This window comes from Gracilinanus agilis, chromosome 2 (assembly GCF_016433145.1).
Source record: "Gracilinanus agilis isolate LMUSP501 chromosome 2, AgileGrace, whole genome shotgun sequence".
Taxonomy (NCBI): Eukaryota; Metazoa; Chordata; class Mammalia; order Didelphimorphia; family Didelphidae; genus Gracilinanus; species Gracilinanus agilis.
In genome coordinates, this window is record NC_058131.1 from 268478341 (window position 1) to 268491165 (window position 12825).

At 41.0% G+C, this 12825-nt stretch overlaps 1 protein-coding gene across 1 annotated transcript in view; it reads right to left on the reverse strand.

The window, feature by feature from the left end:
- PNPLA7 (patatin like phospholipase domain containing 7) overlaps positions 1 to 12825 on the reverse strand; it is a 262836-nt gene that overhangs the window by 14247 nt on the left and 235764 nt on the right. The window contains exons 29-30 of the mRNA XM_044659658.1: positions 9807 to 9963; positions 1413 to 1529 (exon numbers count right to left, since the gene is read on the reverse strand). Of these exons, the coding sequence (XP_044515593.1) occupies positions 1413 to 1529; positions 9807 to 9963 (274 nt within the window). The remainder of the gene's footprint in view (positions 1 to 1412; positions 1530 to 9806; positions 9964 to 12825) is intronic.

Consider the following 12825-nt stretch of genomic DNA (forward strand, 5'->3'; position numbering starts at 1 on the left):
CAATTTATCTATAGATTTACATCTAGATAAAGAGATATAGACAAAGATAAGTCAGCAGTTAATTGGACTTTACAAGATCCTCCAGTTTTACCTCGTTTTCCCTGAGTAATCCAACAAAGCTAAAGTTTTAACAGCCCCTGAGACTGGAAGAAATAGGCATTTGTCCTCCCATCTACAGGAATCAGCAAGGCCCACGAGGGAAGTGAATGAAAGCCAAATGAATATGGCTAGTGGCCTCTGTCTGTCTCCCAGCCCAGTCCAGCCTGGAGATTATTCTCAAACCTGATTTCTTCAGATTTTCTCTTGAGCTAGCATCATATTCCTGACCCACCATCAGTAGGTCAAATGTTCTGGGTTGTTTTCCCAGCAGTTAAGATGAAATTATACTAAGCCATCAGCACTGTTCTCTTCCCTCCCCACTCCCCAGCACCTTCATCCTATTATTTTCTTCTGAAATTGGCATTTGTGAAAAGGCTGGTTAGGCTGAGATACTAGATTGTGGCAATAGAACAAAGTGAAGTGAATTCCTCATGTGGCTACTGAATCCCTTGATCTGAGCTGCATTATTATCATACTCTCAAGACTAGCATAACTGTCCACAGATAGCATCCCCACCCCTCTCTAAGTCATTCAAATGGAGCAGGGATATGTATAAGAACTGGTTATTGCCTAGCTTAGTCTTTGGACTCTTAGGCCTGGGATGTCTGTCTAACACTGTTCTGAAAAAAACCCAGGCTAGCCCAAATTGCTGAAGTCTTTAGGTTTAGAAAAACAAGGTAGATCAATAAAACAATTCTGGAACTTCACCGGCCACTTCCCCTAAATCCTGGTCTTCCTCCTTTCATGATATTTATTGAGCCCACACATTGCAGAAATATACGTGCCCTAGGAAATAAGCATGGATGCCACGCTCTCAGGATTCTAGCTCTGTGGCAGTCTCCACCTGGCTCTGTTACTTCTGGGCAGCTTACTTTATCTGCTGGGTCTCAGATTTACTCTCTAGATAACGGGAAGGTGATATCTGCTGCCAGATTAAGCGCAGATCCATTTTTGGCAAGGTAAGGTTTGGCATGAGGTGTTCAATACCAAATTTCACCTGGATGTGAAGTAAAATAATAATCTAACATCCCCTATGTTATCCCCTAACATCCTAGGGGACTATTTGCCTGGCTAAACAAGTAGGCAGTATCACTGAGGCTATACCAACACTTCTAGGCTAAAGACCACAGAGAAATGAGATATATTTGAGACCAACATATGCCCTGCAGATCTAGGGATTAGCTGCATGACACTCTAGGCTAGTGTGGACTTTCTGTGCTCCAGCTGCGGGCCTCAAAGGTGGAAGGTCCTGTTAATCAGGCTCTCTTTACCACCACCCAACACAGTCAGGCTTTCTTGAGAGTGGGCCAAACCTCGATTTGTTTGTCTTTGAAGACTTTTCTAATGCCATTATTGAAAGCTGCTCCAGAGAACATAGAAGTGATTGGGTAAGTCAGATCAAGCACTGTCTTCACCACTGAAGTCATCTCCTGGGAGAAGAGAGAGAAAAATAGTAACAAACCAAGGTCTACTCTTGCTTACTTAATTTTGTTCTCAGACAAACACTGATAAGATGAAAGGGAGGAGGTTAAGAATACTATTACAAAAACGAAGGTTATGATACATGGTAGAGTGGGGTGAGGGTGGAGGAGATATGAAGCAACAGCAATGGGAAATATATTCAAAGATGACGCCCATATTCCTTAGCTATTTGAGTAATAGATACATACTCTTGCTTTAGCACAGTAGAGATGGGAGGAAAAGACAATATTTAAAGTTGTAAGATTTGGGGAGAATATCTTATTTGGTGGGTAAAGGGCATTACAAACATAGGGATCAGCTTATGCAAAGACAGAGATGGGAGAGAGAATATGAGGTTTGTAGAATAGCATGTATGTCAAGTTCACTGGATTATAGAATGCAGTAAAGGTAGAAACATGTAATAATCCTGGGCTTGATCATGAATGGTTTAGATGCTAAATGAGATAAGTTTGTATTTTATCACAGCAGCAATAAGGACCTTCTCGAAAAGAGGAGTAACACGGTCAGTTCTTGTGTTTTGGGAATATCATTTTGGCAACTGTGTGAAAGAAGACTTGGAGAAAGGAGGGACTAGAGCAGGGGTCAGCAATGTATGTCTCTTTCTGTAGGAGCCATAAAGTCAATTTTTTTTCAGGCGCTGTTACAGGAGCGCACTGTGAGCACTGTATGGCTCTCACGAAATTACATTTTAAAAAAATGTGGCATTTATGGCTCTCACAGCCAAAAAGGTTGCCGACCCCTGGACTAGAGGCAGGGAGACTGATTAGGAAGCTATTGCAATAGGCCAGGTGAGAGACAGTGAGGGCCTGAATGAGAGTGGTGGCTGGGCAAGTGAATAGAGAGGGATTGAAGCAAGAGATGCTTTAGAGGAAAAATCAACAAGATATATCAACAAATAGGATAAGGGTAGTGTGGGAGAGGGAAGACTAGGAAGAATGTGAGGCTGTGAAAATAGGTGAATAAAAAAGGATGGTGGTGCTCTTACCTGAAACAGAGAAGGTAGGGAAAAGGGTGGATTTGTGAGGACAGATAACGAGCTCTGTTTGTACATGTTATATGGACCCTGCATACGGCAGATGCTTGATAAATAATTATAAGAAGTTGGTGATCATAATTTTACTTCCATCTTGGCTTCTTTCCCTTGCTTTCTTAGGATGCTAGATGCTAAGAAGTATGGCTTTGCATTTTTATGCCATTCAATTTAATCCAATACACACAGAGTTTCAATACATTCAGCAGCAGTACTAGCTAGTCCTATATTGCTATAAGAAGCAAAATAAGCTTAGAGGCTAGTGCTAAGAATTAGGAATGCTCTAGAGTTCTCCCTTACTACAGAAGCTCCAAAACTGAGCCAGAACTTCAGTGACTTACTGCTATTTCATAAGCTAACAACTTTCTGGGTTAAAAATATTGATCACAATTTTCCCAGAACCATTGCCCTGGATTAATTACTACTAACTCCTGTGTTGCAGTGATCACTGCCACAACTGGAGATTATCAGGCTATCTAAGACCATTTAGAGCTGGAAGAAAACTTAGAGACTATCAAGTTTAACTCTAATTTTATAGAAAAGAAAACTGAGGCTAAGAGAGATTGTGACTTATTTAGGGTAACAGAGCTAGGATTTGAACTCAGGTCTTCCTAAATACAGGCCTTGCACACTACTAAACTTCCTAACTGGCTTCATCTAGTAACAATTTCATTTTTCTTAATAATCATCTTTGTGGGACTGACTCCAAACTCCTAAACCCATTTACTTTGTTTTACAAAGAAAATTCATTTCCTGCAATCGTGATATCTATGTTACAAAAATTTAGAAATTCTTCTTCTTAGGCTGGAAAGACAAAGTTTATCTCTTTACTCTTAAATGTATCAAATGAACTGAATAGTAAATTAAAAGTAAACCAATTAAAGTCTCCCTTTCCAGCCACATATCAGCATTATAGATCTACAAGAGCAAATTCATATTTGGCCTCTCATGTTAGCTTGCTTCATACGCTCAGCTGAAATAGGAACAGGCTATTTTGTGCCATTTCCAGATCAATCAAGGCTATGATGATGGGCAGTCACAGCAGGCAGCCCCTGGGGTGAGCCTGGAAAGAGCCTGAGAGAGACCAGGCTCTTCCATCCTAGGGCCAACAGAACAATAAGGCTGCCCTTCATTTAAAGGAGAAATCCCAGTGATACTAAAACAAATGAGGAGGGGCTGGGCTCATCCATTTTGTTCATAGAATGACATTATCTTCACTTTGCAAACAGGTTCATAGAATAGACTGAATCAAAGATTAAGAGTTGGAAGGAAACTCAACAGTCACAGATTCCAATTCCATCATTTGATAAGTGAGGAAACTGGGACCCAAAGAGGTTAAGTCACTTGCCCAAGGTCAAATAACTAATACATGTCTGAGGCAGAATTCAAACTCGGATCCTCCTGAATTTCAACCCAATGATCTATGTGAACTATTTAATATGGTTCAGAAAATTCGATGGAATTGGAAAAAGGACCCAGGCTTCCTAATTTCCAGGTTAGCTGTTGCCATAGAAGTTAGTTTTCTACTACCTAGAAAAAGGAAGTACCTATCTATGGCCATAAGCCCATCAACTGCTGTCTTTCTGATTCTTATTCAATTCTCATTTTCTAACCTAGAAAGGTTCTGGTCTTGAAGACACCTTGAGAGAAAGAGTAAAGGTGCAAAATTCCTGGGTTACCCCCTAAGACTGGTAAAAAGCAGCTAGGATCCAGGAACAAAAGCTAGAGTCTAGACCAATAGCTTCCTCATGCCTAGAAGCAGCTTATCCAGAAATCAATAAGCCTCAAGAATGCTTAAATGAGTCAACATTTACCTCCAGATATCCAACCTTTGTCAAATGCCAGCACAGTTTGGAGATGGGATACAAATGGCCTCACTGTCTCATTAGTGATATCTGCATCACCATCATTTTATGCCCAGGCATATTTCAAAGGCTCTAAATTATTATCTCCAGAAAGAAGGAAGAATAAATGGTCAATGGTAGAACAGTAGGGGGAGGAGAAAGTAGAATGTTGGAAGAGACAGGAGGGCAAATGCAAGTGAGAAGAGGCATCTAACCATTGGCTCAAGCTCCAGAGCCTGCAGCCTGGAAGAGATCTGCATCCCTGGTGCCTCTGTCCTAATCTAGGGTCAGCATGAAGCTAGATGAGCAATGGCATGGGGCCACGTGCCAGCTTCATCTGACAGATCCGTGTGGCAGAATGACCACACAAGGGGTTATCCACCGCTGCTCCTCATCTGCCTGCCTGCCGCCATACCCCTCTTTGTTGTATTTGCTCTATCTATAGCTGGTTTTGTGCGGATAAAGGCTTGATGTATAAGAGAAAAAATAAACAGTACAAGATGTAAAGGATTTCTAGTGTTGTCTCCTAGTTTCTTTTTAGGGACTCTAGGATTATGTTATGGTCCCAAGAGCAGCAGGTGACAATCTATTCTCAGGAGGTCCTTCAACCCAGAAGGCAGCTCTTCTCTCAAATGAATAGCTTCTAACTCAGAGCATGGGATGACTCATCAGCCAACTCATTTATAGAATTGGAGGCCCTGGGAGACTTTTCCTGTTAATTCAGTGAATCTTAAGCTCAAAGAAAGCACAGAAGTGGATGTCCTAGGACACATAGTCAATCTCTGTGCATTTCTAAGAATATAAAACTCCAGTGGTCCCTAACAGTAGAGAAGAATTTGGGATAATTCTGGTGTCCTCAACAGTTTTTTCCTTTTCAAAAGAACAAATTTTGATGATTGTCTGGGTTTCAGCAGAAGCAGAAAATCCAGAGTAACAGAATAGAGCACACTTTCACCCCCCATCTTCCTTGTAAATAAGGTTAGAATGGCAGCAACTGAACTTTCCTTCCCATACTTGGACGATGTCCCTGAATGACACTGATGACCAATTACTTTGTATGTCCTCAGTAAGTGTAATTCAGTCCAGTAGTCATCCTTTCTGCCCTGCTCAGAGTTTCATGTGGGACCCATAGAGATTTCACTAATACAATAATTCATAATATTTACTCATATTTTCCTCCTCTTCCAAAATGGATACATACCCATTCACATTTGGAAGAGAACATTTTTATTTTTAATTAATTTATTTATTATAATTTAATTTTTAAAATTTTAATTCTGACAGGAAGCATTATGAAAATACTGCCCTCCCCAAAACAGAAAGGGACTCTTAGCTAAACTGCTTCTCTCAGGACTTATAAGGTAAGAACAATACTGCTATAAACCAGTAAGGCTTTCCAAATGTGGGAGAAAAAAGTTCACTCAAGACTTGCTCTGTTGGGGGAGCTAGGTAACACAGTGGATGAATTACTAGACCTGAAGTCAGGAGAACCTGGGTTCAAATCTGGTTTCAGACATTTCCCAGCTTTGTGACCTCTGGGAAAGTCACTTAACCCCAACCCAACCCTTGCTGCTCTAGGTAAAGGTTTTAGAAGGACCCCCCCCCCCCGCAAACTTGATCTATTGAGGAATCATAGAAGTCAGAGCCAAGAGTTTGGTGACTTAAAGGAGGAAAAATAGAAAGAAACATAGGAACATGAATGAGCAAGGGGATGAGAGGAAGGAGGTTTCCCATTGTTGGATTAAAGATGGAGAATGTAAACAGAAAAAAAAAGATATTGTATTTCCTTCTTAGAATTAGAGAAGAAGAAAAGACACAATGGGGAAAATTACTCAAGTAAATACAACCTTAATATTGTAATAAATATCACCATTAGTATAGTTATTGGAATTATAGACTAAGTGATCTTTCCTTTTCTTCCTCTGAAATCTCCTGGCACTTATCATATTATTGCCTTGTGCTGTAATTAATGCTTTCACAACTCTGGAAGCTCCTTGAAGGCAGGACTGTCTATGCCTTGTTCACTTCAGAGAATATCTTCATTTCCTAAGTGCTGGGTGTAAAGCTTTGCACGTCTTAAAGGAGATACCACAGAAAGAGAGGAGGAGGGTAAGTAAGCATGGAATTTTCAGGAAATGTGGTTATTTGAGTTTAACTAAGGCTGCTAATTTTGTAAACAGTCTGTGGAAAAAAAGGATGATTAAGGGGTCCAAGACCTTGTGTTGAGACCATTAATTTAGATAACATTGCGTTTGGATATGTTCACATGGCTGCAAGAACCTTCTAAGCAACAGAAAGCTTTCTGAATTGAGACTAACATAATTAAGACTGGTGATTTATGGATATTTAAACAGCAAGAATATACCTTTCTGGCAACCACCCCTCTGATAGTGTGATAAGGTTCTTCATAACTTTCTTTTGTTAAATTTTCCTTCTCTTTGTAGAGAGGTGGGGGACCATGGGTGTGCAGTTTTGCATACACTGGCAGATACATAACTATTGTATCAACTTTCTTTTAAGGAAAATTTTTATGTATGTGTATGGGGGATGACATATGGAGAGATATAAAAAAAGGCATTAATAAAACTGGGGGAAAATCCTCTTATGTTGTCATTCCCAATGAATTCCCAGCCATCTACCCCTGAGAGTGACAGTGACAAAAGAAATTCTGAAAGGAAACTTTCAATACTTTTCTCCTCCCTCTATTCTGGTCTGGCAGCTGGGGCCTCCTCCAGCTAACAAATGTAGAACAGGAAGCAGGTAATATATTTTACTGCAAAGAAAAGCATGCCCCCCTTGGCCTTGAACCTTATCACTTCAGGAAAGGCTTCATGAGTGAGGGCTGCATAGCAAATGAAGGACTTGGAGTGCATGGGATGCTCTGGGTTTCCAAGAAGACTTTGCTGGGGCCCCAGCCATGATCAGTGACTTCTAACTGAGTGGGCAATTTTGCTGAGGATGGAAGATAAGGCTTAAGAAGTATAATGCCTTTTTAGGCATCTGAGAGCCAGAACAAGTCTCAAGTTTTGAGTTGCCCATCATACTCCTCTTGAGGCTGGATCTGTGGGCTTCTGCCATCTCTTAGAGCTCTGCCATCTCCAAGGCTTTACTGAATAGGGGGGATGGCACTCAATGGGGTGGGGGTGGGGGGCTGGGAGGAAGCAGGAGGGAGGGAGATAATCCACTGATGAGTTATAAAAGCTTTACCACACTCAGTCACTCTAGCTCAGACTCCAGCTTGTGAGAAAGAAAAAGAGACAGAGGCAGGAACTGGAATCAGGGAATCTACTTAGATTTAGGAAAACAAACTGGGTCAGCACAAGAGTTAAGTAGCAGAAGAATAGCAGGATTTTGTTAGGCCCAATACATTCATGCCATTCCCTCCCCAGACCCTTTTCCTCTATCCCCCAACAAAAATGTTTTTGGCTTTGGCCAGAAGCCCCTGATAGCTAGCGAAAGATCACCACAATGCTTAAGGAGGATAAGCATTTAAGAATCTCTTAAAGGACCAAGCAGTACCATTTGATGCAGTGCATTTTGTTTTCATCCATAAGGCTAAGAAACTAGAGACAGGAGAATGAAAAATTTTGTATCCCTTGACGCTCCTGCTTTTTCTAGGGTTAACTTTCTTGCAGGTATATAGGATAGGGGAAGAGGATAGGTTATTAATTCTAAATGTAGGTTTTCTAGTCTCTGCATTACTTCCTGGACTCTCACCTACAAGCCCTGTGGAATTCATCATGCCAGCTCCCTACTCCAAGTGATACGGCATTTCCACTTTCAGCCCTGGCCTAGTATAAGAATATATATAATAGAGCAAGACTTCTGTATATTTTCAGTGGCCAGTGACCCAAAGAGAAACACTGAAGATCATATTTTAAAAAAAGCAATTACATTTAGGTTTTTTCTTTTCTTAGAGGACAATAAAACTTTCTATTCATTTGCTTTTAAAATTAAGAATAGGTCATGTAAAGCTTTATTTTGGCAACTCTCTTAAATACTAAAAAGTCAGTAGCACATTTGGTCAGTTAAAAATGTAAGAGGAAAAGGAAAGAGAATAAAAGGGGGCGGGGAAGGAGAGCTATACAAAAAGGGAGAAAGAAAGGGATAAAATAATTCAGAAGAGAGAAAAAAGGTAAAGAGAAAGAGATACAGCTAGAGAAAGACACATGCAAAGAAGGTAAGAAACAAAGATAAGAATGGACAAAGAAAAAATTGAGACAGAGACATATGAGAAAAGCTCAGTAGATATGGAGTTGCTAATCAAAAGTCATATCCTATTATTTACCTGTGTTATGGACTTTATCACTAATAAGGTTATCACCTATTCTCTCTGAGAGATGTATGGCTCCTAACTCTTAGAATGCTTTAATCTAAGCATTTAGGGACCCTACTCTGAATGGGATAACCAGTGTAGCCTACTAGAGAGAAAATTGGCCCTGAAAGATCAGGTCTAGCTGCATCCCCTCCCCACCTTTCCACCCCATCCCTGCCCAAGAAATGTCAAGCTTTGACCTCAACAGGAGGCTGGTGGGAATAAGCCAAACATGGGCTTTGCCTAAAACCCTTCCTGTCAACTCTACCCACCAAATGCATCAAGAAAGAAATACTATCTGACTGGATTATCTCAATTTTGTTGGAGCATGAGGAAGGATTTTATTCTTGTCTTCCTTTGAAATAGGAACAGATACTTTTGATCTGACTCAGAGTTTCAACCAAAGTTATGTTTTGTTCTCTAAAAAAAAGTTGGAATCTTTTTTAAATGGAAACAAATGAGATAAGAAAACAGATCAACTCCTTTTCTGATGCTGCCAGTTCTAAGCAGTTCTAAGTACCCATGTTACACTGATGGGCAATGCACTTTCAGTCACTTCTACAATTTTTGACTTTATTTTCACTCATAAATAATAATCTTTACTTGGACTTCACTTTCTGTACTAGACTACATATTTCTGAAGCCTGGGCTCATCTTCTCACCTACATTAAAGCGAAATTCTCTACAGGAATAAAAGACTCCTAGTCAGAAACCAGACCAAAAGAAAGAACAATGTCACAATGATTCAGCCCCCTCATTCCCATACCCCCTTTCTTTAGGGAGTTCAAAGCCCTTTCAGACTTTATTTCACTCACCCCAATAAGATCCTTGAGAAAAGACAAGGATTATAACCCTACTTCATTGTGAGGAAGTAGAGGCACAAAAAGAGTAATTCCCATGTCAACAGTGAGAGAAACAGACTGAGAACCTGGGCTCCTAGTCACCCTGTCCCCTTCTGCCCTATGTCCAGGCCATCATACCATTTGCTAGACTCTTGATTCGAGCAGCATGAAACTGCCCTTCTGAACATACTCACAATGGCCCACTGCTTGGCTCGGATTCTTGTCCGGCTGTAGTTTCGCTCCTCAGCAAACAGAGCCCCCATGAAGGACCCAATTGAAGTTCCTCCTACCATATCCACAGGAATGCCTATCTCCACGAGGGACCGGATGAGCCCAACTTGGGAGCAACCTCTAGAGCAGCAAGAAACAAAGGTAGAGCGGGTGAAGTCTCAGTTTCCTAAACCCCTTGAGAGAAAAAAGACATGAACTGGGGTTCATGAAAAGTAACTATTTGTCTTCAAAAGCCCAGGAGTAAGTGGGATAGGTGAGGCTGCCCTACCCTCATTAGCCAGGAAGCTGCCTCCCTGACCCAGTCCTGTCTGGGCCCTAATGAAGATTCAGAGTTACCAGCTAGATGGCTGCATAAAGGAGATTTCTTTCTACAGAAAGAGCAAAGCCAGACCCAGCAAGTATTTGAGCTTTGCACTAAGCTGGCTACAAGTGTATGTGCATTTATGTGCAGGGGGTGGAGTAGTGGGGTTGAGGAAAGGAAAAGATAATTCATTTTTCTCCAAGACTAGCTCTACTATTTTCTACTAGAGGGATGCAGAGAGGGGCTCCTGAGAAAGTGAATTATGACCTGAACCCTTATGTGGGTTTGGGGACTCATCATATGCCTGTTCTCTGCAAAGTCATGGCAACCCCTCTGTACTTTGCTTGGATGCTGCCTGACTGTTGTTCTGAACAGGATTTGCCCAGCAATGTGTTAGAGTCCCAAGCCCTTCCTACTTTCTATCTTGATGAGGTTTGAAAGACCAATAAATACTATTCCTGTTACCCCTGTGCATTGTGCCACAATCTAAAGCCTCCTAATGAAATGTCTCTTGTAGCCTCAAGCCACTCAGGAAATAATGAGTAGTCATTAACAACAGAAAAGTTTGCACTCTACTGGCCCCTAAACTGGACCTACCACAACTAGTACCACATCTGGCACATAGTGAGCAATTAATAAATGTCTTCTCCATCTGTCTGTCTGTCTATCACAGAGGATGCCAGATATGTGACTAGGTAACTGTCCCTAGAGAGGGTTCCAAAGGCTTTCTCTGTGCTTATCCATCCCTGGCCCAAATTGTGCATGACTAATTCATGGGGAACAAGCATGCCTGTAGTAGTGACAGGATAAAACATCCCTGCAGTGGGCACAGCTCATTGTGGGATGAATTTGGAACAGAGCTACTGGAGGAGCTGTGTCAGCACTAACTAGCCAGACCTCAGGATACTCTGACAGGCAAAAAAACAAACTAATCAAACATGCAGAAGCAGGCCACAAATAGCAGGAAAGAAAGAACTCACAAGATGGGACTAGGACAAGATCAATTGTGTTCTGCTTTCCTGTGGCCAGACATGATCCTATTACAGATTCAAATGAGAAAAAAAACTCCAAAATCCATATCCCAGGCTTCACCTAGAAGCTGTCCCACAAATGGATGGCAAAGGGCACTGATGTGAAGAGATGGAGCCAGATCAGGCTTTCTAACAAAAATAGCTTTCTAACACCTGAGAAGTCCCTTCATGTCATGTATTTGCACATGGGGAAGATTAGCGACCTCAATTCCATTACTTGGAAAGAGTAGGTCATCTCTAAGAAGAGAACGTCATAAACATCACTGTTTAGAAACCAGGGTTACAAAATGTGGCAATGTGGTACAGAGCCAGAAGACTTTTAGGCTCTTGTCAAGATCACCTAGGAAATTTTTCATTTTGAGAACAGGCCTGAGAGTTAATATGTTTTCTCTACATCCTTGGGGGTTGAAAATCTTATATCATTTCTCATTTTCTAGGCTTTAAGTTGTGCAATGAAGAGATTTTACGGTCCCCTGCACTTCCAGTTTCTCTAGCTTTCCCCATTATTATTGACCTAGGCTTGTCCCAGGCACGAAGGGGGCTATGCTGATTGACATCAGGGTTCCACACTACATACAATAGTGTGAACTCTGACGGTCAGTATGGGCTGTGCCAAAGCAGGAGGTACAGAAGACTGTGCCTCTCTGGGAAAGAACCAGGTAAATGCTGACAGCTGTCAAAACTTAATTTTGCAGCTGTGTTTTTAACACCAGATATAAGTAACCTTAATGAGCTTCATTTGAGTCAGGTCTGGGAGAAGCTAATACCCTCAGAGTAGAGAAGAACCTCATCTTAGTCTTGGCAAAGGGATCAAGATGAGAAATGTGTCACATCTCTAAGACACAAGAGCTTTCATAAAACTCTATTAACTGGCAATTCTAGGTGTGCATTCTGAAGCCACAAGCTATAATCTACTGAAAAAGCCAAATGTTGAAAGAATCACCACAGTTAGACTCAACCTGTTCATGTGAAATCAAGCTTGAAGTAGAGGAAGGAAACACTCTAGAAATGCTCAGAAACATCACTAAAATGTTGTTATCCTATTCTTACAGAGAGTAATTATACATTAAGAAGTCATCCTATTTTACCTCTGGACAGCATATCTGTCTGAATAGGTAGCAAAAGTCACTGAAATGTCTGGCTAGAAAAGCTCTGCTTAAATGGAAATGTCGCTAGTCATGTGAGTGGTTTATACAAACTCCATGGAAAATAACTGCTACTGCAGGTGACAGAGCTTCCAGAAGAGCTTCAGCTTTCAGCCTAACTTGTTCATATGAATATTGGCTCATAGTGATGGTGGCAGAGGCAAATATGAAGGATTGATCAGGGGCTAAGCAGAAATGAGCCAAAAGGACTTCTACTATACCTGAATGTCAGAATGGCATCTATAGCACGGGGGTTATGACTTCATTGCCTGCTCCCTCTCCCTACTATTCTTTGACATAACTCTAAAAATGCAAGCGATAGCAATAAGACAAGAGAAAGAAATTAAAGTTACAAACAATGGCTAAGAAAAGATAGAATTATCTTTATTTTCAGATGGCATGCTAGTTTACTTAGAAAATCTCAGAGAATCAATGAAGAAACTAAAAGTTGATTGATAGCTTCTGTGAAGTATGATACAAAATAAATGAAAATCACAGTAATAAC